The 25,460-nt window shown below is 37.8% G+C and overlaps 2 protein-coding genes across 6 annotated transcripts in view; one reads left to right on the top strand and one right to left on the bottom strand.

The window, feature by feature from the left end:
• Positions 1-157: 157 nt before the first annotated feature.
• CEP95 (centrosomal protein 95) lies at positions 158-19,588 on the top strand. Of its 4 annotated transcripts, none has more exons than XM_075044303.1 (22): positions 158-284; positions 1,788-1,916; positions 2,890-2,997; positions 3,917-4,027; positions 5,316-5,424; positions 5,890-5,999; positions 6,758-6,886; positions 7,138-7,352; positions 7,791-7,860; positions 8,526-8,572; positions 9,777-9,898; positions 10,220-10,349; positions 10,530-10,644; positions 11,472-11,650; positions 11,930-12,022; positions 12,911-13,061; positions 14,216-14,376; positions 14,862-14,936; positions 15,450-15,602; positions 16,688-16,834; positions 16,932-17,003; positions 17,075-19,588. In XM_075044303.1, exons 1-22 carry the CDS (start codon positions 263-265, stop codon positions 17,249-17,251), a joined length of 2,625 nt encoding a protein of 874 aa, XP_074900404.1. In that variant the 5' UTR covers positions 158-262; the 3' UTR covers positions 17,252-19,588. The 4 variants fall into 4 exon arrangements, with proteins under 4 accessions (XP_074900404.1, XP_074900403.1, XP_074900402.1 ...); XM_075044302.1 differs by having other exon boundaries at positions 10,217-10,349; XM_075044301.1 differs by having other exon boundaries at positions 239-368.
• Positions 19,589-21,063: 1,475 nt separating this feature from the next.
• Positions 21,064-25,460, bottom strand: part of SMURF2 (SMAD specific E3 ubiquitin protein ligase 2) — a 66,218-nt gene continuing 61,821 nt past the window's right edge. For both annotated transcript variants that reach the window (XM_075044305.1, XM_075044306.1), the window contains 2 exons: positions 23,613-23,688; positions 21,064-23,314 (listed from right to left, as the gene is read on the bottom strand). In XM_075044305.1, coding sequence (XP_074900406.1) covers positions 23,215-23,314; positions 23,613-23,688 — 176 coding nt within the window. In that variant the 3' untranslated portion in view covers positions 21,064-23,214. The remainder of the gene's footprint in view (positions 23,315-23,612; positions 23,689-25,460) is intronic.

Raw genomic sequence — 25,460 nt, 5'->3', positions numbered from 1 at the left:
GGCGTGGCTTTGAGGCACAGGCTCTCTTCCCCCCCCCCCCATTTCCATGACGACCATCCCCTCCGCAGCCCACAACAGTTACGCCAGCGGATGCTTGAAGAAAACAACGCCCGGCGGGCGGGGGCGGGGCCTTTCCGCGGAGCAGGCACGCCCCTTCCGGCGTAGCCTGCCCAATCAGCGCGGAGAAGGCCGAGAGGGGCTATTTCAATTCCCCGGGGGCGGGGCTGTGCCCGCCGTCCGTTGGGGCGCGAGGCGCCGTGCCATGGGCAGCGCTGAGGAGAGAGGTAGGGGCGGCCGGGGGCTCCTGAGGAGAGCGTCGGGCGCCTCTCCCCTCCCGAATTCGCTGCCTCCGCCGCTGGGGCTAGATGGTGGGGCGTCCCCGCCGCCCTGCGGGGCCTTGCGGTGGGGCGGGTGCGGGTCTGGGTCTGGGTCTCGGAGGAGCAGGAGCAGCCAGCCTTCGTGGCCTGAAGGGGCGGGGGAGGCAAGGTGGCGAGCTGCCTGTTCTCTCCCCTCTACCTTGTCATCCTCCTGCTGCTCGTATCGCTAACACTGTCCACTTTACTCAGACATGCTTCTCCTTAAAGGTGTCCTTTTCTTGTGTGGTGGCTTTTTAAGCTCTTTATGTTAACCTTCTTGCCCCCTCCGTGACACTCTTAAATTGATACAGCTGGAGAGGAACAGTAACTGAAGTTTCTAAGACAGGTCAGTCTGAAATGTAGGAGATGCTGCTTTAACCTTTCATGCACCTGAGACTATTAAAATGTTAGGGTAAAGTGATTTCTGGAACTGAGTGAAGACTATGGAGCAATGGAAAAGTAACACTCCCTGTGTACAGAAGAGTAAAAATTGTACAAATTAATTTCTATTGTAGTAATTATATACTTTTTTCCTTCCAAAGATGACTTATCCCTTCTCTAGTAATTCGAAGTCCTTGATAATACTTGTTAAAATACTGTTTTGTTTGCAAAAGTAACATGGAGGGGGAAGATCTGACCTTAAGAGATTACAGACTAACAGACATGAAGACTTTTTTTTTGTTCCTTTCAAGTTGATGTTTGAGTTGGGTGACAAAGATGATGGTAGAGGATATGTATACTTCAAAGCACTTTGAATTCAGGATTCAAAGTTTTGGGAAAATAAGGCTGTTTATGCACACATCTCTCTGTACTCAACATAGCATGGAGTTGGTGGGACCAGCTCTGTATTGTAATCCCTAAACAGAAAAATAATAAAAGTAGTCCTTGAATTCAGCTTTCATGAAGAATGCTTATATTAGCAGTGTTGTCATTGCCTAAGAGTATTAGGGAAACTGGGTTTGTAAGAGAGAAGCTCATGTTTTTCAAAAAAAGTATACATAATTTCTGATTTTTTACAAAAGATGTATCAAAGCTTTTGTCAAGTCCTTCAAGGTTTGGAATTCCTGGTTATGCAGCCAGATGAAATTTGCTTTCTATTATGTGGAAGAAAAAGTCATCTCCCCAGCCTGTGGCACTTTAGTACCCTTCAGCTCTCAAGTCCAGTTGTGCTGTGACTGTGTACTTGAACAAGATACTGGTGTGTATTATTCCTTAGTCTCTGTCCATGTTTCCATCTGAAGTAAACAGGGCACGGAGCAGAAAGAATACAACATGTTCAGTGTTTTCGATGATTGGGATAGCATGACTGGGATTGACCACATATGGTGGAGTCAAAGACACTTAAACGGGCTTCATCTTGCACTGTAACTAACCGTGTCTTTATTTCTGTGTCTTTCAGTTCTGACATTAATATGTTTTACTTCCTAATAGATTGGGTTGATGTTGCCAATGATCTTTTAAGGAGCTGTCACATAAACCAGCACATAAAGCATCTCTCTGAATGTGGTGCTGATGTGTTTGTTTGTCTTTATGAGTCGATCTTAGGAGAAAAAGTACCAGGTGAGAATGTAATTTCTAAACCTGCTTATTTTTTTGGCTCTACATTTTGTAATGAACAAATTCAAGTTTGCAAAACTTATTGCAGATGTAGGGGGTTTTAATGTATTTGTATCCTTCCAAAGACAAACATAAGATTGTAACTCTTTAAGAAGATTTAAGTAATATTGGCCAATTTTTTTTTGACTGCTATGAATGGCAGCTATGAGGGGAGTTCACTACTATAGCTACGGCAAAACTTTTTCTATTGTAAATTAGGTCTTGAAAGCCATACATAGGCACAGTACCTTTGAAGGGTGTGAATTGGCTCATTTCTCTTAAAACAGTGTTAATACTGAAGCCTGTTCTCTTAAAATGCTTGATACTTGTAGTCTCTCAAGAGCTAAGCTGTGATTTAACTCTGGTTTAACCCAACTTCATTTGACTTCAGTGACAATAATAAGCAAGGGCTATGCAATTATGTATTTGTTTGCTTTATGGTAAACTGTTGCGTTTCGGAAGTGTCAAGACTCCTACTTGCAGAAGGTAACTGCAAGAGGTAACTGGCAGCTATTGGTGGTAGAAGTCCTGTTAAATATAAGCCCAGAACTAAAAATAATGTTGCTCCCAATTAAGTAGAATGCATTGCAGTCCAGCTGGTCACTGACAGGGGAAGAAGTGATCTAAAGACAAACTGCAATTCCAACTTGATGATCTGAACTAGATGTGTGTGAAGGAATTAAAGTACTTTAGTCTCTGTTCTTGAGTTTAATACTTCAGCTGATAAAATCCTCACAACTTCCAGTGGGTGTTCTAAGTTTGTACTCAATATTTATGAAAGATTTCATACAACCATATGATATTTGGGTGTTTCACCAAGTACACAAGGTATTGGAAAAAATACTAACTTGTAAGTGAAAGTTCAAATACTTTAGTCAAAACACCTGCAATAAGCTATCCATTTAAATAGCTAAAATCTAGTATTTATTTTAAATAGATTTCATAGCTACTCCTAGAAGCCAAGAGGATGATGCACATAATGTACAAGCGGTAATAGATTCCCTGGCATTGGACTATTTGCAGGTCAGCTTGTCGCACATCACTGGTAAGTACTCATTTTAATGTAGACAAACACCAGCTGAATATCTGTGTAGTTTAATTTAAACACTTTATAAGAACCATATGTTATAAAGCATACTTTCATACTTGGATGAAAGGTCTTTTTCCTGTAGTGAATGTCATCAAGACACTAAACCCTTGCCTCTGACATCAGGTTATAAATTTTAAGAGCAAGCAGAGAACAAATAAGAGCCATCTTGTATGACACAGACCTGTAAGAAATGTTAAAGTTAGCAATCAGTCATGCTTCACTTGTCTGCTAAAGTGTTTCCTGAAGTCTGTTACTGGCTCACTGTTTTTTTTATATACAGGTCAAGCTTGGAGACTGGGTTTTAAAACATGAGCCTTGAATTTCAAACTTGTTATTGAGTTTTAAAAAGTCAGTGAGTGAAGCCTTGAATCATGTTGTGTCTGTCCTTTGTACACAGATAATAGCTTTCATTGAGTATTCATATGTACAGTCTTGCATAACATAGCCTGCAAAGAATGAAAACTGCTTGCTTGATATGAAATATCTCTTCCTAATTTGGTACCTGTACTGTATGGCTGGTATTTGTAATCCTGCCTGCCAGTCCACAGACTTGGTTCATGCTGTAGCTAGTATGTATAAGAAAAGATTAAATACCAACTATCCCTGAAAATATCCTTGATTTTTTTTGTGTGTGTGTGTAAGCAGGTTTAGCATCAATAAACTTTCAATTATTAGAATTGAAAATATGCAACTTCAGGAAACTTTTAGGATGTCTTAAGCTTATGTACATAGCCATAAGTAAGTGACCAGTTGTCTTCTGAGCTGACACCTTCACAAAAATTTCCAAGTGCTCTTGTCCAGAAAATTCCTGCTTTTGAGAATTTTTCTTCTGCCAGGTACTAATTATTAATATGTAGCAGTACCTTCTCTTCAGGTGAGAACATCGTGAAAGGAGAAAGGCAATCTATCAGAAACCTCCTTGAAATATTTGATGGTTTGTTAGAGTATCTTACAGAAGAAGCCAGTGAATCTTCTCAGAATGGAGGTGAGTAGACAGATGTCCTATTTTAAGGTATTAAGTTCTGCTACTACTATATTATATTATGAACAACTTACTTTTTCTGTTTGTCTGCTATCAAGTTAGCTTGCTGAGGGCTTTGTTAGGTTCTCATGACCATAGTTCTTGGTGTTCATGGATGGAATAGAGCTCCCATAATAAGTAAACACTGTTTCTTTGCTGTTCTCCTCACTAGCAGCTATAGGGAATGAATCCATTAGAAGATACAAGCTTTGTGAAGCCTTGTTTTTGGATATCCCAGGTGTTTCCAGTGTAGCAAAGATTTTTTTGGTGTTTTGTCTTATTTATAGCCTTGACAATGCAGAAGAGTAGAAAGACTGAAACTGACCATGGGGAGAGGAAATTTCAGTGGCTAAACTGAGTATTTACATTCCTTATTTTCATAAACAATAATTACTAAAAATAGATAATTTATTTTGCCCCCAACTGGTTGAAAGGCAACAATTGGACAACATAATCTTTCTGCTTCATTCTTGTGGCAGAAGCCTACTCCAGACAATTCAACCTCTGTTAGTATGCTGCTTTTCAACTTGTTAGTCAAATGATTTATGGTTAGGATTCAGGGAGGGGAATGTTGACTTTAATTGGAACAGTGAGCATACATTGCTTTACCAGGAGACAAATAGGGGGATGACTTAATCTTTCCTGGGAAGTGGGTCTTGGGAGCAGATCCATGGCAGAGGCCATGTTGAGGAAAATGCTGAACAGGGGAAGAGAAGCTGCTCAGCTCTTCAGAGGCATTACTGTAACTGCAGACGGAGTACTGGTCTTCCTATCTTAGAGCTGATAAGAACTGTCATCACTGGCTGTTGCACTCTGTGAGTAAAGGGGAGAGCACTTGGTGGCTGAGACAGTTGCCTCCTGTCTTATTTCAGTGTGAATGGCAGAAAGAAGGCAGTAGCAATTTTCAGTGCCTGTACTTGTTCTTTTCCCTTCTCTCAGACTGCCAGTGCTGCTACCCAATAGGTGTTAGCGGCTCCAATTTCCTAGTTGTAAGTACAGGATTTAATTATTTTGAGGAAGAAGAAACGGGTTATTTATAATTGAAACAACAGGATATATGATAGTTGTATTGCTTTTCAAAACTTACTATAAAAGTTGCCCCCCGCCCCCCAAGGGGGGGCATTGCATGTAATCATTTTAGATATCATTATAATGTTTTATTACACTTAAACTGTTTTGATGATATTGGCAATAATACCTGTTAGTTAATAGGTAGTTTTCCTGAAAATAATTGCCCCTTAATTATTAACAGATGAGGCAAATGTGCTATCCAATAATGAAATTCAAATTACATCTCAAGAGCAGCTGGAAAGCAATGCTGGTCAACTTACACAACCTTCAATATCCTCATCAGTTGAAGGGTAAGAACGATGCTGAATATTTGCATTGACAATGATTGACTATCTTTTTGTGTATCTGTAGAGAAACTAGTAGGGTTTTAATAGTATGCAAGTAGGAAATGTACTGATTACATATGTCAAATGGAATGTGAGGTAACTTTCTCCTTTAGTCTGGCAGCAAGAGGGCTAAAATTAGATCCAGAACTTTTTTGCTCTTGAAGAGTGCTGATGGCATTTTAAGTTTACATGTGGAATGAAACAAGTTGATAACTTTGTCTCGTTTTTAAATGATTGTATTTTAGTTAAACTGCATTTGATTTGTTTTCATGATTTATACATTGGCTTGTTTTGTAGAAGCTGGTCTCTTACATCCTATGCTGCAATAGCCAGCTACCTGTAGTAGAGTTGCCACTCCTCTGCAGCTCCATCTTGTGGACTGAAGCGGCAAAGACTTTTAGAGTAAAGATGGCTTTATGTTCCTCTTAGGTCCCAGTCAGAATTTTTTGTTCCATCTGGTGACATAGATGGATCAGAATCTACCAGTGAATTAATTAGACTTGGAGATACTGCTCATTCATTTTCCAAGAGAGAGGAAGGTGAGCTTGGGTGAAAAAAAAAAATCTAAGACTACTCTGTAGTAGCATTTCTAAGCTTTTTTTGTTATTTCTTTTTTTTAAAAGTTATTTCCTTCAGACAAATACTTTGTTTTGAATTCTTATTTTACAAAAAAAAAAACCAAACCACAAGAAGTAAATGTACCTGTAGTTAATCTTGCTGAAGTTAAGATGTAGCTTTCTTAAAGTATTCCAGACCTTATTTTTCATGACTCCTGAGCTACATTATCTGGATAAAGGTTTGTTGTTCGACTTCTAATTCAGTTCTCCCTACAAAGGCATTTTATTTTGTTCAATAGAATAAAAGATTTATGAAGCCTTTAATTTATTTCATTTATTGCAGTATAAAATGTATTATTTAAGACTGTAAAGAGACTAGTAAGTTCATTCTTAAAGAAGACTTGTTAGGAGTGTGTGCCACTTAAAAACATAATGGGTGGTTCTGGAACAAATAATGTGTAGACTACTTAAATGGAGTCCATTCCTATTTTCCTATAAAAATATTCCTATTCTTAGAGGTGATTAATCTCTCCAAGTAGAGGCATAAAGAAATATTGTGAATTATGATTTTTTTATTTAATAGAATTACAAGTAGGAATTTAAGAGACCTATTTTCATCATAGTATGGATTGCTAATACCAAGTTATTAACATACCAAACATGAAAATGGTCCATCTAAAGAGTTCATAGCAAGATGCTTTATACTTCTTAATTTAATCTTTTTCAAATACCACTTCTAGAATACCAGTTGCCTGAGTTGTTACCAGCAGAAAAGGACAAGGGAGTGGAAGAATCTAAAAACTCAGAGGCAACATTACTTAGAGAGTTCTCTGAAACTGAAAGGGCCATTGTAAAGGAAAAGAAAGATGGTGAGTATTCATTCTTCTGACAGCTAATCTACCTGATTTTGAGTAACGGGTGTAGGGTACTAAGGTAGTATAGAGAAGAACCTTAGTCATAGATAGAAACACTTCAGCTATATTTTGAAATAAATCCTTTTCAGAAATTTTATATTTTAGATATTTAGATACTTCTATTTAATATGGACAATATACAAAACTAACATTCTGCTTTCACAGATAACACTTAAACTTCAAGTTCTTCGTATTTGTCTCTTAAGGATCAATGGAGTCTGTTCATACTACTGAACCTCAAAAAGAGAGTTTGAGTGCCAGTGCTAGAAAACTTGGGGAGCCTATACAGCAAGCTATTCCTTTGCTACCACCATTTCAACCTTTGGAAGCCAGACCTCATTATCCTGGATGGAGAGATTATCACAGCTCAGACAGCCAGTCAGCAGCTTTGGCTAACAGTCAAGGAATGAAAATTCCTACTGTAAGTAAAAACCTGTCATTTGAGAGATATATTTTTTTTTTTAAGTAATCAGTACTGCTTTTGTTTTAAAACCTTCTAGTATACTTACAGAATGGGAGTAGTTGGTCTCTGAAGAACGCTTCTAAATGTGTTGGATTTTATCTTCAGTTCAAAGAATTTTTGATTGTGGATTCATTCTTCACTGAGTGTCCACAGAGGAAGTTAATTTGAGGGATGAGTTTATTTTATACATACACATCTCCATAATCAATGTAACCGCACAGTTTACAATATAGTAAGCAAGATAATTATAGTGTATTTTTATTTATCTATAAAATCAGCATTGATTTTCCATATGCAGACAATCCTAATGTATGACCTTCCTACAAACCTAATGTATGACCTTCCTGTCAACACTCTCCTGTGAATTTATAGAAAACACGTTGCTTTTCATTTCAGCTTGAAAAGTCACTTACACAAAAAACTGAAGATGTTTCTGATAGTCTTCCTCTATCAAGGAAAATCCCTGGTGAGAGAGAATTTTGCTTCCTATAGGGTAACTCTTAAGTGTCAAATGTTGCATTTATTTTTATTGGCACTACAAGAAACATGGTTTTGAAACTATTACTGCATTTTTTTTATTCAGCTGCAAGTTCATTATTTCTATCTCTATTTTATAGAGAAACAAAAATAGGTTACTCTTAAGCTGTTCACTCTGCTGGACAAAAATAATCTGTGTCCCCAATTCAACTCCTTTCTTAGTGAATCCAGTTAAGATGTGCCTATACTACAGAAATCTGTTCTAGCAGATAACTCCCATGCCTGAGCTTATTCTGAGCAGAGAAACATGGACCAAACAAGCCAGTTTCAACTCTAGGAAAAAGCCATTAACTGCTATTGTAGAAAAGGTTTAGAAGCTGGTTTTCAGTGCTTATTTTTCTCTGTTGCCTGGGAAACACTGGTTACCTTTCTAGTTTCCATAGCATTCCCATGACACTGAACATGTAAAACTTGAGAAATTACCAAAATGAATGTCACAACTGTGTAACCACAGTTGGTTTGTCATTCTGTTCTCTTTGAATAATTTGGATCCAAAGGCCATGGATCACATCTTTTGTTACTCATTCTCCACATTAGTAGGCACAGTGCAGTCTATCCTATCAACTAACATTTATCTGTCATCTGCTTCTGCAGTGGGAGACAAGGTGGTATCAAATGATGCTGAGGACAATGTGGCAAAGGTAGATGCTGCATATTTACCTTATTTGTTGAAGTTCAGTCAATGTTTTTGGATTTTTGCTTAATTCTCCTGATATCCTATGGCACTTCTGGGCTTTTTTCAAACCTGCTTTTGGCTTGCTTTCTTCAATATACAATCAGTGATGCAATGTTGCTAGACTATGACTCTGTACAGTTTGTAGGTCACATCAGTTCTTTCTGGAGGTGTTTGCTCCAAGAAGTATGTGCCCGTACCTGTAGAGTTCTAATTTATCACAACCAACCAGTTACTAGTTATCCTGGGTTTAATCAAAGATGTATAAAACACAAGAGTACAGTCACATCCTTTCTCTGAAGTGTATCAGTATTCTAAACTAGTAAGAATTTTCTTTTTTTCTGGGGTTGTTCATACCAATAAAATTCAGATTTTGCTCCTTTTCTAAAGATCACTAAACTGCCTGGCTGTATTCTTTCATTTTATTTCCTTGCACTGTCCTTTGCTTTTCAAAAACTGAATAATGCAAAACCCACAAATTGATCAGCAGATGCCATTCTGTGCTTGTAGAAACATGTCTGTGTAGGAAGTTCCTTGCTCTGGAAAACACTTATTTTGCCTTCTGCAACCACAAGAGGTACTCACAGACTTCATTTGTTCCAATAGTTTCAACAGCCTTTACTGCTACATTGTCTGTTTAAAACATTGTTGCTGTTTAAAACTCATTTTCCACTGGTGTGTTTGCAAGTATATGCGTGCCAACCCCAAATTACTCCAGTTTGAACAGATAAGTTACCAGGCAGTACTAAACCAGTGTAACTAAATGGCATGAAGACATAAGTGGTTTTTTTTAGTTTGCTGTGAATTGCAGCTTAGTCTATACTCAATGAGGTTCAGCTTACTCGCATTACTTGGCATGAGTCCCAGGCTAATGAGGTAGTATGTAGGGATACTCATATAACTTAACCTAGACCTTGTTCTTCTGATTCAGTGGTTTAGCTGTAGATGATTCTTGAACTGACCTTCTATACTTCTTTATACATCTAATTCTCTAAAGCACACTATCTTCAGTCAGGGATCTGGACATATAACTACTTCTATATATATAATAATAGGGTTTGAGATGCTTCTCCTATAAAAGCTGTTGTAGGATCTCTCTACTCACATGATCTGTGGTATTTCTGAGCTTTGCTGTGAAGATCTTAAAAATCTTAATTTACTAATTTTCCTAGGTTCCTTGGGTATATGGGACTTCTACATCTGCTTCCTCTTTACATCAAAAACTCTCACTACATGCTGAACAAGTAACACGGACTCCGAGACCTGAATCTAGATATTTGCCTAGAAAGAAAAGGCAAGTTCAGTTTTTTAATACTGAGCCAAGCTAGCACTTCTATATACATGGCCACCCAGGTGCCCCCTCTTGCTTCCCCCCCAAGATCTCTTCCTCCTTGGCTGTATGACAGTGAAAGATTAATTTTAACAGAAAGAATTCCTGTTTCTCCTGACATAACTGTATTTAAGAAAATGCATATATAGGCATTTACACATTCAGCTTCTACTTAATCCTATAAAAATGCACTCATGCAAAAAGTGAACTGGAATTATATGAGGTAATGCTTATCTTCAAGTTTTTAGAATAGAAATGAAATCTGTCTGTTTTCTGTTTTAGCAGATATGAAAATTCCACCTCCGATTCACTTGAAGAGTCTCTTTCCCCCAGAACAACAAAGGAAAAGTTATCTGAGCAAGAGCTTCATAAAGTGTCAGAAAAACTCTCTCACAGGTTAAATGAACTAGATTCAGTAAGTGAAATCTATTCTTTGTTGTATCTGAGCACACTAGCCTTAGTAATGATAGCGAAGAGAACCAGAATATAAATTAATATTGGTGAAAAGGAAATCTGCAACTAACACCTGACTTCAGACAGTTCTAAATTTTGAATGAACTACTGAACCTGACCCCTCAAAAAATCTATCCAATAGATGTTAAAGAGAGCTTTGGGTGGGCACACTGGAGAAGAAGAGTTGACAGATGAAGACAACCTGTCTCAGCACAGTGACAGTGTCATGGATTATCACCGAAGGAAAGCTGAACGAGGTAACAATTCTTATGTCACTTAAGTGTTAGGATGGAAAGGAATATAAAAAAACCCCAACTTCTCATGTGAAGCTGAGTACACTGAACCACTCCTAGTTAGTTATTACGTTTTGTATTGTTGGTTCACTTATATTTTGTCTTGGATCCAAACCTGAGCAACAGTAATAATTATAATTAAGTTCCCATTTAACACTTAAATAGCTACAGTAAAACTTTACTAAAAATACAAGGTAAACACAGCTGCAGTAAAAAATGTACAGAAAGTGGGGGGAGGGACAGAATGCAAGCTCATTGATAGGACTGCGATTCTGAAATGAGGGTCTATTCACAATACACTTCACTGCAGATTCTTCTGTGCTGAACACAAGCATGTACATCTGGGCATCTTACAATCATCCTGTACAGTGTGTGTGTGTTGGTGGCAATATGATTGAATAACCACCCTATGTGTACAGTAGGCTATAAAGCTATCATATATCTTGATCTAGTCCACATGCACAACATTATATTGCAAGATGGAGCTGTTTGTGACCCTGGCAATATAGACAGTCTCTCCCCTTGAGCTACCTTCAGTTGTCTTTGCTGCTTTTTCCTTTCCTATCTTGAATATCTCCTGGCACCTTTACTATTATATAAGCCCTAAAATTTGTGATTTGGGGCAGGGGTAAATCTGAAGGCAAAGGCTTTAGCTTTTTATGACTTAATTGGCACTAAACTTTTTGACTCCTATGCTGTATGGGGTTTTGGGGGCTTTTTTTTCCTTTTGTTTGGCTGGATGTTTTTTTTTGTTTCAGGTTAGATACTCAATGAATCGCCTTTCCTTACAGACATACCACATCTAAGGTACCCAAGCAGGCCACGATCCCTTTCTCCACCCTCACCCTCATCTCAGCATCAACTCTTTTCTGAGTTGGAAGATAAACTTTGCAGTAATGGAACAGGCCAAATAAGGAAATTACGCAGCCAGCTGCAAAAAGAAAGGGATGAAAGAACAAAAAAAGCAAAGGTAATTTCTAGGTTAGACCGATTGGTCATTTTTGCCAACAGTTATACTAAAAGCATTAAAACTGAATGCTCTTACTTAATGGGGGGATCTGGCCTACTTCAGTAATTTTGTACTGTTGTATCTCTAGACTGCTGAGGAACAAGACTTAAACCCCAAATTTTGCAAAAAAAGAGTTTAAAGTAGAAGCAGCTACTTTGCCCTATACACTGAACAAGTTAATGAGGTGGTCATATGGACTGATTATTTTTGCTGAAAAGTCCTCTTATTTTTATTTTCTAGATGGTTGCTAAAGCTTATGAAGATGAACTAAGAATTTATGAAGCTAGGGAAAGGCTCAGACTTTCCAAGCTCAGAGAAGTCATCAAGGAAATGGTATGTGATGCACTATGGTGACTGTTGGTTGTGTTTTGTTTTTTTGTTTGAAATTTGTCTAGATGATCTGTCCAGACACTGGATATGTCTTTTGGGTACAAAACCTCCTTGACTTCCAGTGTCATAGCTACAGCACTGTATATTATTAAACTAGTAAACGGAAGGACAGCTTGTCCTGAGATAGGTAGAAGCAAGGGACAAGTAGTTTTAGACATTTTAACACTTCTAATAATAACCTGTTCATATGGGTAACTTAACCACCGTGCTTTTCACATGAAGTTGTAACTTCAAGACACTCAGATTTACAGAATTAAAGCTAAGTGAGCACGTAGATAGCTTCCATAGACTGTCCTAAACTTCTCCACAGATGGCACTTCACACACACACATCCCGACCAGCTAGGTTAATAAGGTTGGAGCCCCTGTACACTGTAGGCAATCTGCTTAATATTGTCATAGTCTTTTTAGCTACTTTAAAATTTGGGTTTGTGCAAGGATGACTCTCTAATGTTATGAATATGGCAAAGGGGTTTTTGCTACTTCCTTACATACTACTGGAACAGCAAAGAGCCTAAACTGAAAAGCTCTGACATACCACTGTAGGCTGCATTGGCCCTTTTCACAGCCTTTGTAGAAGCAGTCCATAGGCTGCTGCAGTAGTGTTAAGTGCTGCAGAAGAGCTGATATTATGCAATAGTGAGATTTAACCTTTATTTGAACCCTGACCTGCATTTGGTAAATTCTGGCCTTCTGGAGAATCCAATTCAATACGTCCAAATTCTCATTCTAAAGTTTCAAAGACATTTAAGTTCTGATACCCAAACTATGTGATCTATCAGTCTTTCCCTTCTCATACCTGTTCTCCATCTGTTTTACATCTGCTCCTAAGGAACAAGAATACAAAGAAAACATCTTTAAAGAACCTCCAAAAATGCCTCAGCCAGTGAAAGTTTATTCTAGAAAAACCACACCTCGGAATCCCAAATACAGCCAGTGGATTCCAAAACGAGGGACTGCGAAGCCAAAGAAAGCAGCTCCAAGTAAGAACTGCAAAACTATACTTGGTGGAAAACTGGCATCTTTTGAAAGCATGTGTTGAACTCCAAGAATAATGGCATCAGTCCAACATATACCAGTCAGCTGTAGCATTTTCCCTTCTTATGACCTCTATATGTCTGGATTTTTGTTAGGGAAGATAATGCTTTAAGTAAATGTAAACCACTAATGCATGATCAAAACTGTGACCCATTTGCTACCTCCTTAAAATCCCTTGGATTATTTTCAAGGCTTGTTTCCATTACTGCTGCTCCTATCCTTGCTCTACTGTAGTGTGAGCTCAGTCGTCTTTTTTTTGTCTTTTTTTTTTTTGTGAGCATGTATCAGATTTAAAATTGGGCCTTTGGCTTGAGCAGACTGGTGCTGAGCCATGTACAAGTATTAGAGCAGAATCTGTCAATTGCTATAATTTTCCTTTCAAGACCCTGCCCTGGTGGTGTTAATGCTGCCACTGGTTTTGCTGAGCAAGTGTTGCTCCAAGAACAGCCAACATGCAAATCACAGGCTCAGTTTTGGTAAACAGCATTGTGCATGCTTATGTATAAGATCATGGTATAATCCCCTAGATATCTGAATGTTGCTCAGGTACACTGCCTTATTTTTTTCAGTGTTTAAAGGGTATATACTTGGTTAATACCCATTTGTTTCGTTTCCCCATCATCTTTTCCTGCCAGAAAGATCAAAGATGTAATGGGAATGAGCTGGTTGCAAATCAGTTTATTTTACACCTGTTTACTTGACCTGGATCTGTCATTACTACTGCTGTATTAGCATTATTTAAGTTGCTGCAACCAATGAGAGACAAAGAAATCACTGATTAATGATGGTCAGAACCATTTGAAGAAAGAAGGGGATACCTGTCTTAATTGGATATGGTGGTGGGAGGGAAATAACTATAAAAGCAGTTCTTCAACAGAAAGAAAAACCAAATAAAACCAACAAAAACTTGGGATTACTTTCTCTGCTGCTGTACTAACAGTTCTGCTGGGTTTAGCCTGACATCATAACAGCAGCATGGTACTTTTATATAGTGTTCAATCTAAGATATTTCATAACTTAGGCTGACACTCTCTGGAAGAATTTACCACTAAATGTATTCTCCAGGAATTTATTGCTTACATCTGTCTTTACCTTGTAGTGAAAGTAAGAGACGATGACCTCCTATTTCAGCTACTGGAAGAGTTTCCCCACCTACATATTTCCCACCATACTATGAATAAAATGTGGCAGCAACAGCTTGCACATACTGAACAACTTAAGGCAGCTTCTGGCAGAACTAGACCAAAACTCCAAAATGAAGTAAGCATTCTTATTCTTACCTTCTAAGTGTCAGCAGGGATAGTACCTCTGACAGAACAGTTAGCAGTCATCAGTTTTTATTGCACAATAAAATCATCCTAACTCTTGTATGCGGCATAGATAGGCTACATGCATACCCAAAGCACAATATGAAAGGATGTATACCTGAGCTTGGTTAAATAGGAATGTACATATCTAGACATGTGGGTTCAACTTTTTATCAGCTACTTGAATATAATGTTCATTTTTTATACTAGTTTATCTAGTACTGTCTAGGATTGCTATTATTTTTTTAAAAGCATTTTGTAGTTTCAAGTGCTAATTCTGAACAGTCTTTTAAACTAAAAGTTAGTTACAAGATACAAAAGTTGGGAACTCTCAACGTAAAAACCAAAACATAGCAGAGGAGCAATGGTTAATACTCCTACCCACAAGTGCCTGTCCTGCAGAATGATGGATGTAATGAGCTTTTTTTAAATCTCCAGGTTCAACAAGCTCTGAAGAAGCATGAGCTTCTTGTTGCGATTATTAAAAAAGATCAAGACCATAACAAGAGACTGGTATGTTCTTTGAAGGCCATTTGATATGTAATATAAAAATTTCATGTTGAGCTAGTTAGAATGCATATTCCCTGGTCCATGAAAGTGGCTTTTTATCTTACAACAATTTTATGCCTCTTGAGTAGCTGTGGTCTCTAATGCCATGTAATCTGTTTGCTGTGTGGCTACTGAGCTCATGGGAATGGAATATTATTACACTGCACTGTTGCTTTAAAAGTGCAAACAAATTCTAAGCATGTGCAAGGAGGAGAAACTTTAGGCTCCTGGTGTTGCTGGTAAAAACACCAGCTACCATGGAAATGCTGACTCCTTAATTATATAGTGCTCTTGATGGTACTACTTTACTAAATCAGTGGTGACTAAAGCTTTAAACCATAAATGCAGTGTAAAATTGGGGTAGGGAGAAGGTCCTTAGTAAAGAACCCCATTTATTTAGCAATAATTAACAAAGCTTTGCCTGCAGCAATATCTATTGGAAGCTTGGTGGTCTTACAGCTACTGTTCTCCATTTAGCAAGAATTTAAGCAACGTATCTGCCGACAGAAATGGGCTCAGAATAAAGTGAGAGAGAAACGCCAGCAAGTTGCTCGAGCCAGGAAATATTATGAAGATTACCGGGTTCAGCTGCGTGCCAAGATGATGCGGGCTAGGACACGGGAAGAAAGGGTAAGGACAAGATGTCTTTCTCTGCAAGTGTGGAATTCTTTTTTGTTTGGACCCTAGTGCTGAGGACCCATAGTCTGGTAGTTCAAATAATGGTACAAGTAGCCAGACAGCAAGTTAAGCGAACAGAGCTTAGGAGCCAGGACTAAATGGTTGGTCACAAGTGGTCAAGGCCACAGATGACAAGGTTCCTTCTTTGGAAACACTGATACAGTTTAGGGCAAACCACTGTAAAACAAGAAAGGATGCTTTATGGGGTTAAGAGAAGGAGAGAAAGGGTGAAGTAACAGTATGGAAAAACAGGGCTGGTAACATGAGAAATTGGGGAAATGAGTTTTCAGAAACAGTAGGATTAAGAAGTTGTTCCTATGGTTACTATCCAAAGAAAACAATCTAAATCTTCAGTTAAGGAAACTGATCAAAAAGACAGCTTTGTTATTCAGTTAAAGTGGACTTTTTGACAGATATGATCTCTAATTAGGGCTGGACATCAGCTAAGAGAAGCAAGTAGAGTTATTACACTTTGCAAGAGTAGATACACAATTTTCACCTTTTAAAACAAAAGATTAGAAGTTTAGTGTGTAATCCACTATTAGTGATTTGAGAACTGTTTGCCTCAAGCTGCACTGTAGCTGGTAAGTGTTCTTTTGTACAAATGGAAAGCCTGAGTACAGGCTGGATTTCCTGCTATTGGAAATCTGGATGAAGGTCCTGAAGTTAAACAACAGAACACGGGGTGGGCTGTAAATCACAGTGTTCAAAGACCCTGGCTTGCATTGCCAGGTTGCCTGAAGTGATTTTAAAAATATAACATAGATTTGCTGTTCTAGCCCCTTTCTTAGTCATATCACTGAACTGACATGAAACATTTATTTTATCTATCAATTTCAGCTAAATGAGTAAACCAAATACAGCTCAGCTGTATCTGTAGCACTGTTACTAGATACAACACTCTGTACTTTTTCATGGGCAATGACCTATCTTCATGTGATCACCATTCTGTCAGGAGATAAAGCAGCTGAAAAATGGAAATGTGTACTTAAAAGTTTCTGGGAAAGTTTTAGGTTTGCTTTTTTAATTGCTGGCAGATATTTAAAAAATTATTTGAAGAAGGCTTAGAAATTCAGAAGCAAAGACTGAAGGACTTGAGAGCATATGCTCAAGAGAAGCATGCTGAGCAAAGGAGAGTGCATCAAAATGAGTTGGAGTCTATGGAGAACTATTACAAAGATCAGGTAAGGCTTAATCTCCATTAAAGACAGTTATAGTGTAAAAAAATATTAAGTCTTTCCTTTCTTTAATTGGTTCAACTCATGCACATGTTATGCTTAGTTTTCCATGCTAGCAGAAGCTTTATCTCAAGAGCGCCAAGAAATCCAAACCAGAGAGAAAGCACAAACACAAGTAAGTATTTTTAATTTTGTGTAAATGTCTTTTCTTTTTACATGCTGTGCTAATGTCTGTATTTTCTTTAGATGCTACAGAAAACAAAAAGAGAATTAAGATCAAGGATGGAAAAGGAAATACAGCAACTGCAAGCAGCAATAATGCAAAGTGATGATGACACCTTTTTTCAAGAACTAGAAGCAGACAGACTGAAATCTAGACTTCAGATGGCTTCCTTTCAGTATAGCAAAAGCCATTTCTTCTAAGACTTATGATAACAATCATTGCAGTTCTCTCTGGCTATGATGATGAGAATTGTTGAGAGCTGCTGTATCAGGAAGATGGTGTGTGGCTGTTTTTCTCTAAAATGCCTGGTCTGTTGTTTTGACATGTCAGAGGTGTAGCTGCTGGGATCTCCACAGCACTTTTATGATCACCAATAAAGTGTCTGAACTCCTTTCTCCGTTCTTAGCAAAGCTGAGATAATGTTGAGCTCCACGCAAAGGAAGTGGGATGAAGTCAGTGTGCTTTAGTGAAGTTAGTGTAGTGAGCAGTTGAATGCCAAGCCTCCTCTACACCTGGGCTAGTTCTGTTGTTGCTGGAGTTGAAAAGCCACACTAACACCATTAGCCAGAAATTACGGGATTGGAAAGCTCACAAAGAACAAGAAGATCTTTAAAAGAACATCAGTGGTTCAAGTTTCCTGTGAAAGGACAAGTTTGAGAATGCCTGCAATAAACCTGACATAAAAATCAGTAATTTAAATATACTTAAGCAAGGGAGTGCTATGTATGAATACTATGTTTACAGTTTTGGTGTTGCTGACGTGTTAATGGTAAAGCATATGAGGTACTACTTCCTATGCTACAAGTGTATTGGGAAAAGTAGTCCGAAATAGAAAACAACATTCTTCTAAAGCAGTAAAATATAAGCTTCTGCAAGAACTGAAACCTGGGAAGGACCTCTGGACAGCATTGCTAATTATTTTCAACAGGGATATACTAATTGGTGTATGGTCTGTAGGTTGCTGTAGGTATTGCAATTGTTGGATTTCACACAGGGTTTTCAAAACTACATAAAGACCACAGGTAAACAAGCAAAGGTTTGTTTCAATTGATCTGTTTCAAAAGGGAGTCATAGCAATGCTATATACAAATGGACAGGCAATAACAACCGTGTTTGCTCTTAGAAGCAGATTATTTGGACAAAAGTTTTGCAAGAGTACTTGCAGTTAGTACCCTGTTTAGGTTTATTTAGGGAAAAGCAGATTAGCTTCACACTGACAGAACTGGAACTAGAGTAAGTAGTGATTAAAAATTTCAACATTCAGCTTTTACTTTACTTCAGGTTGTAAGGTCTGCTTCTAGGCAGAGTAGGAGCTGACAGTAGGTACTACACCTATCTTTGTAGAATCATCATGTGCTATAAAGACTATGTTGTTTAGTAGAAAATTCACATTTCAGCAGCCCTGCATTACGGGCCCTATGAGATGCAAACACAGAGGAATGAATACTTCAACTGAGAAAAGACTACGCAAAATGAAGCTGATAATTAGTGAAGCCCATTACTGATATATTCCCCTCTGCTTGACAAAATTGCAATTTTTAAGTAGTTTATCTTGGTAATGAGGATGAACTAAAGTGTAATTTTAAACAGGCTCTACTAGAAGAGTTCTTGCTTAAAATTGCATGTGTGAGAAGTGATATAAAAATACTGGAATTAACTGCATTGTATATACAATATTTAAACTTACCATGAGATGGTGTCAATTCTATAAGAGACAACACACTCAATGAATGAGGAGTCATGCATTGGGAAGACAAAGAAAAAAGAACAAAGCAGGAAAAAATGCCCCCAGCAGCTGCTTTAAACAAAACAGCTAGCAGTTAGAGCATGATATACCTCACTCAAAAAAAAAAACCAAACCAAAACCAAACCCCAAAACCACACAACAACAAGCCTCCACAAAAACAGAACCCCACACCCTGATTTTTCTGAACAACCATTTCCAGGGAGCTGCTATAAGCCTGGCTAATTTGAAGCCTTTATCTAAGGGACAATATTTACCAGTTAAATTTGATCAAGTTAACAAGTATTTACCAAATTTATTTACCTTTTTTCTTCCCTTAAGGAAAATGGTTTAGCTTTGCTGAATTTTGAGAGAAGACATCTGTTCACCAATGCTGAGATAAAGTCCTTGCCAAGACATGTGTACACTATTACATGAAAGCCAAAAGTAAGACCTTTTTCATTTGACTAGAACATTTAGCACAATCTTTACTGTAGGTAACAGCATGTAGAAAGACAACAAGTATTAAGTATTTTCTCCTGAAACGAAGTTACTTAGAAATTATATTGTTACGCTTTAAATATTTAATTAAGAAAAACTTAAAACTTTTAAAACCATTGATGCTGTGACAGTGCAAACAGCATACAATTTATTGCTCGACTTCTGCATGGGTACATACATTAAGTACTTAAAAACCATTTTATACAGATTTTTTTTTTTTGTTAAAGCTCATGTAACAGCTGGGTGAAAATACAATGATACCAATGCTAAAACACTCTGTAATAAATACAATGGAAATGATAAACTAAGAACTGTCAGTTTGTGGAGGAGTAATTACACTTGTATAAACTAATTACAACTACAGACAAAGCTCTGAGGATGTGGTAGAGCCAGAAACCTACTACATAGTGTAAAGTACAACAAATGGCACCTGTTAACTATATGGTGCTGTTTAAAATCTGAAGCAATTGTAGCATGCTACATTAAGCTGTATGATGCATACTTATGATATAGAAGCAAAGCTTTTACTTCCATCAATGCAACCAGTTTAAACGCACCAGAAGTTCAATACAGATGTAGTGTTGTAGAACAAGAATTTAAAAACGGCTTGTGTGCTCTGGACTTTAGTACAACACAAAAATTTGGTACAAATAAATCAGTTTAGGGAAACTGAAACTATGTGCAAAAAAAAAATTAGAATACATACTGTACAAAGCACCATTACAAAACTCTTTACACCGAGAAATTAAATCCTCTGAAACTCAACTGTGTACTGTATATTTGAAATCTACAAAAGTCACTGTTCATAATTAAACATTCATAATGAAAAGCAACAGCATAAAACCATGATGTGACATCTCTCTAAAACAACTAAAGACTGGATAAAGTAAAACCCAGTAAGAGGGACACATTGAAATAAATATTCACATTAATCATGGGGTTAAAGTCCAAGGTTAAAATGCAATATTAGGCTTAGCACCTTTTTGAGGGGAAAGTAGCTGACATGATCTTGAAACAAAATTTTGCAAAGGGATCAACCCTTTAACATTTTCAGATAAACATCTGACTAGGTGATGAGGTGCTTTAGTTAAAGCTCTCAGTCATTATGAAGGTAGAAAGGCACTCAAAATACTTGGTATATTCATCCTCATCTGTCAGCTATGGAAAGACAAATGTAGATCTGTCTAGTTTTGCCTGTAATATATTAAATTTACAATATTTATCTGTGCCAGTTAAAAAAAAAATTCTCTATGCTATACCAAAATGTTTGGTAGAATAAACAGATGTACTGCTAAGGCTGCTGTGAAAATGAATGGTATTTATCAGCTGATCTAGAGTCTATATTCTGCAGAGCTCATATCCTCCCTCCTCAAAAATGCTTTTATGACATAAGGGTGGCCATAACTATGCGTTCAATAAATTCACCAGCCGAAGCAGGCTGACAGGGAGAAGGTTCCTGGGAGGTGGGCATAAGATGATGTGGTGAGGAGACACTACAGAGACGGTCTTTAAATAGAGCTGAGGTGAGCTGTCTGGTGCAAAGGGAACAGCAGCATATCTCCCCCCTTTAATCACCTAACAGAGTCCTGACTTCTCCCAAAAGCTGGATCAAACTGGATTTTACATTTTTCATGTTTCATGACCAGGGAGGCTGCAGCTGTAGCCTGAGCAAGAACAGGGGAAAAAAACCCCAAAAAACCCCACAACCCAAAAAAACCCCCACTTATACAGCACTGGAGCATCTATCCTGTGAACAGTGGTCAGAAGAACCTGTCTCTGTAAAGTCTCTGGAAATAGTAATTCACATCATACCTCAAAACTTGCAGCGGGGTGAGAAGAGGTCTTTGGGAGTGTCTAAAGCAGTGGTCCCAACCACAGGCAGCAGTACTGAGTAAGAAACACACTGGGCAACAACCTACTTCCTACTTTGCTCTCCCAAGCAACCTGGACAGATGTAGTGGTAGCTTCTCTGGTAACAGTATTATCTGAAAGCCATGAATTAGGGATCCCAACTGTAGACACAAAGGTACCAGCCATTTTACATGAGTGCAGCAGTCCCTTGAAATGAAGAAAAAAAGGGTCTGATATATTTCAAACCTGGCTGTCAAAGTAAGTTTCTTGGCTTTATGTTTACATCCCTAAGTAGCCTCATCTCTGCAGCCAGCTCAGAATGGGAAGTAAGTCTCTTAGAAAAAACCTTCCAGCAACAGCTGTACAAAAAAAAAAAATAATCAAATGAACATGTGGATTTGGCTCACCAGATTCTTACCACAATTCTACAGAAGTAGTCCATTGCCCACTATTCTAATACACAACATCCAGTAGTAGTTTACTCACTGTGGCAGTCAGATTTGGCAGAACAAAATTAAGTTCAAGCTCCATAGAACAGACAGAAAATTAGCTAGTTCACTGTGTGACTTACACTGCAAAAATGAAACAGCTCTTTACATCCCATTCTTTTAGCATTTTCAATACCCTTGACTTTCTTCTCATTGGCAGTGTAAAAATAGTGCAGATTTGATGATTAACTGTAACCTAAGTTAAAAAAACACAACACTGAATGGAAAAAACCACTACTTCAAATATTTTCACCGCTGAGAGGAGAATGCCACCATCTCTTAAGTAGACTGATTTATCTACACACCACGAGCAGATCATACAGATCTTAACTGAAAATTTCCAAACTAACTTCAAAGTTCAGTTCCCTCTACTGGTAGTGCATTTTATTCCCCTTTGAAGAGATCAACCCATGTTATAATTCATATATATACTTACTTCCATCCCTACAATCAATAAATTATGTGCTTGTAAAACCTCATTCTCAAAGCACATTACACATATTTCACTTAATACACCATTTTTCCTTAGTTGTAACTTAAACCCACATGTCACGAGCAGCTAGACAAAGATTACAACATGTTTTACCTGATAAATCTTTAGCATCAAGAAATATATAATGTGATTTGGCTGCATTCAAACAAACTTTGGTTGACTGGACAGGATGGGTTCTGAAATGAACTGCTGACAGGCTTCTGCTGTCAAATATCACCTCATCAGCATGCTTAAAAAGTTGAATAATGCAGTGTTTAAATTTAAAGTCAAAAGCAACAAAAAAATACTCTTGACAGACTTGTTAGAAAAATGCTGTTTTTAAAAAATCAAAACTTCTACTGTTCATTAAAAAAGGTCTATTCCATATGTTAACACAAGTACTGTACCAAATACAGTATGTGTCACTCACACTAGAAATTTTGTTTAAGGAATCTGACAAGTGATATAAATAGGACCCCAAAACATTGTATTTGTAATTCATGCTTGAAAAATATAAAAAAGCCCCCTGTGGTAACATTTACGTTGAATTTACATTGCAGAATATGCTTTTACTATAAGAAAATGCAGTTAACATGTAAGTGGCTTTAATTAAAAAGATTAATGATTCTTTCAGCCAATTTTACGCGAAGTTAGAATAATCCAAAATATTTTTTCCAAAAATAGCAGGTATAGATGCTGTTCAGTATCATACATTTAAAACAGGCTGAAACGTGACTTGTACCGACTGCTGAAGTTGTGTCTTGGTATCTGAGAATAGAAATCAGGTAGGCAAATATAATAGATTACCTTTTACAAAAATAGTAGTAGTCTTTAAGTATAGAATACTGCTTAACTGTTGAAATGTAGGAAAAGTCAGCATTCTGTATGTTCAAGATATTAGTTTTTAATAGCAGCTGAATGATCCTATGGCAGGAACCACAGAACCTATTTTCTTGAAATAAAAAAAAAAAATTAAAAAAAATTCCAAAGTTGTCCTTTCCCTCCCAGTGTCCTAGTGTAGAAAAGGGAAAGTTTCCTGTATTTCAAGCATCTCTTGAGTCTTGGCTGAGGGAAGGGCTTTCTGGCTGACAGGAGTATAAATAGAGTCTCAGGTAAGCCTGTGAAGGGTCATTCCACAGCAAACCCACATGTTTCTTCAATGGCAGTTAGCAGCTTCTCGTATAGCTTGTCATAGCTTTCGTAAGGAGGAATGTCTATTCGGTTAAAGCTGTGTGGACAGAAGGCAGAAAAGTTTCAGCTGTCTGGAACTTCAGGCATCACCTAGCAAAGTTCTCTTACACTTCATTTAATGTACTTGAAACGATGACAAAGCAATACTTAACAAGGCCAACAGAACTTCATATAAATAAAAGCAATCTCTAGTTTTCACACCTTTATGACTCTGTAATAGACAGCATTTGTTATGTCAGAAAAGGGGGCGGGGGGGCGGGGAGACTGCTCAAAATATAGAGACAGCAAATTGGTCTTATTCTATATATCACAACAGAGACCCGAAAAAGTCTTACCAGGTATGAGCTTTCGGCAAATTGTTAGTGCTGGCATCAATCTGGTGTATTGTAAATAGTCGTGGGCCTGCAGCACCTGAAAACCCAGAAAAGATTACTACTACTGTACTGCATAATATGAAATGTCTTTGTTGCACTGCAACAACAAAAAAAGTAACTAAAACCATAAAAAATAAGAGAAGCTATGCACAAGGAAAGCTGAAATCATAAACAGGCAGGAAAAAAATTAGAACAAACAGCACCTATCAGACAGATTCCTCCCCTCCACCCACACACGATAACCATGCAGCTATTTAAACCACTGAGAGATAAACAAGAACAAAGCATTGATAAGGAAGAATAAAACGCCTGTTTCACACAGTGTACGATATAATTCTAACAGTTTTGAATTTAAGTTCTCTCACCATTCCTGGGGAACAAAACTTAGGCAGCTGTATCTGTCCTCATTTTGTAACAGGTCTTAAGTAGTGGCCAATTCCATTCAAATTCGATAGAGGAGTCACAATACCGACTTCTTAAAATTTTATTAAAATAATCTGACTATATAGAGATCACCTTAATCTCTCTGCTAAAGAAAAAAAGACTGCAGCACAGCAGTCTTTTAGACTTAGTATACATTGAAGATTTCACAAAGGACAGAAGCGGTTATAAGTGCCCTAACCTTAGCAAAACTGGAATTCTTGCCCGAGTAGAGAGACATTAAACAACATAATCCACAGGGTCAGTCTTTCTCATGGGGACTCTCTGCTGTTAAATAAGAATGTGAGCTTGTTGTGCTGTGTTAGTAGTACAACTCGGTCTAAAACATGACAACCTTCACGTTCAAATCTGTAGGAAAGCAGGTTTCATTTGCTCACAGAAATACTTGTTTTACTAGTACAGTCATACTAAAACTTGCAGTGCAGATGACATTAAAGTGGCATTACTTCCATTACCATCCTCCAGACAGCTCAGTCCGTTACAGTAACAGTATGCAGATCAATAGTAAGGTTAATGTTACTTGTAACTGTTCTGAGGTGGTTAACAATTACACAGTTTGCCTAAACAAGACCCTTTGCAATATTATTTAAATGCTTATCACTTAAAAGTACCATACTTGGCTTAAAGTAACTAGAGCCTTAAAAAACCCTCAATATTCCTGAGCTTCTAAAGCTCCTGAACACTTTAGAGCTCAAGAACGGAGGAAAAAGAAAATGAGGGCTTCTTCATTATCCCTTCGTTATCAGATAGAAGAAATTTCTACAGCAACTGGCTTTTGTACATAGCAGCTGTTATCATAGCATTTGTGTTCTGCTGGAGTCTTCTGCCTGTTAAAATGGCTTATGGTCAATGTTTCCCCTGGGCAGTTTTCTCTCATCTTGTGAGAGGGTAAAACAGAATAACTACTGTGTTCACAAAGCAGCATGGGTTGCAGCCAAAGCTGCTACAACAGAGACCCAGAGCTTCAACTGAAGTTCAGAAGACATGTCGGTAATTAAGGTGATCGTTTCTGATGCCTGTGCTGCCTGTGATTATGTCACTCTTACAGTAAGAGTAGTCACCATTACGATGTGCCTCTGCTGTCAGAATCGCAAGAACGCTGCGTGTTGGCGTTTTCTGGTCCCAGAGCTGTACAGGTGATGAGGGCTTGTAAAAGATAGAAATTAAAGAACAGACTTCTAAGAAAACCAGGAGGAGAACCCCACTAAGATCTCCACTGATCAGAATTTCTTGCCAGAGAAGGAAGCACATAACTGAAACAAAAGAGCCATTTACAGCTGAATACCAAGGTAATAAACACACACAAAAGACTATTTGTGATTGTTATTCATCAGACCATTAAAAAAATCACACTTAAAAAGTCACATT

The sequence above is a fragment of the Buteo buteo genome, chromosome 13 (genome assembly GCF_964188355.1).
Source record: "Buteo buteo chromosome 13, bButBut1.hap1.1, whole genome shotgun sequence".
Lineage (NCBI taxonomy): Eukaryota > Metazoa > Chordata > Aves > Accipitriformes > Accipitridae > Buteo > Buteo buteo.
This window is presented reverse-complemented; position numbering and strand designations above follow the sequence as displayed.

What these genes read in the sequence shown, in the direction of transcription:
- CEP95 (XM_075044300.1), top strand. Translation starts at nt 263, where the DNA reads ATGGGCAGCGCTGAGGAGAGAGGTAGGGGCGGCCGGGGGCTCCTGAGG. An exon ending in TATTTGCCTAGAAAGAAAAG is followed by an intron (nt 9,899 to 10,216) that starts GCAAGTTCAGTT and finishes TTTCTGTTTTAG; the next exon opens with CAGATATGAAAATTCCACCT. An exon ending in CCGAAGGAAAGCTGAACGAG is followed by an intron (nt 10,645 to 11,471) that starts GTAACAATTCTT and finishes CTTTCCTTACAG; the next exon opens with ACATACCACATCTAAGGTAC.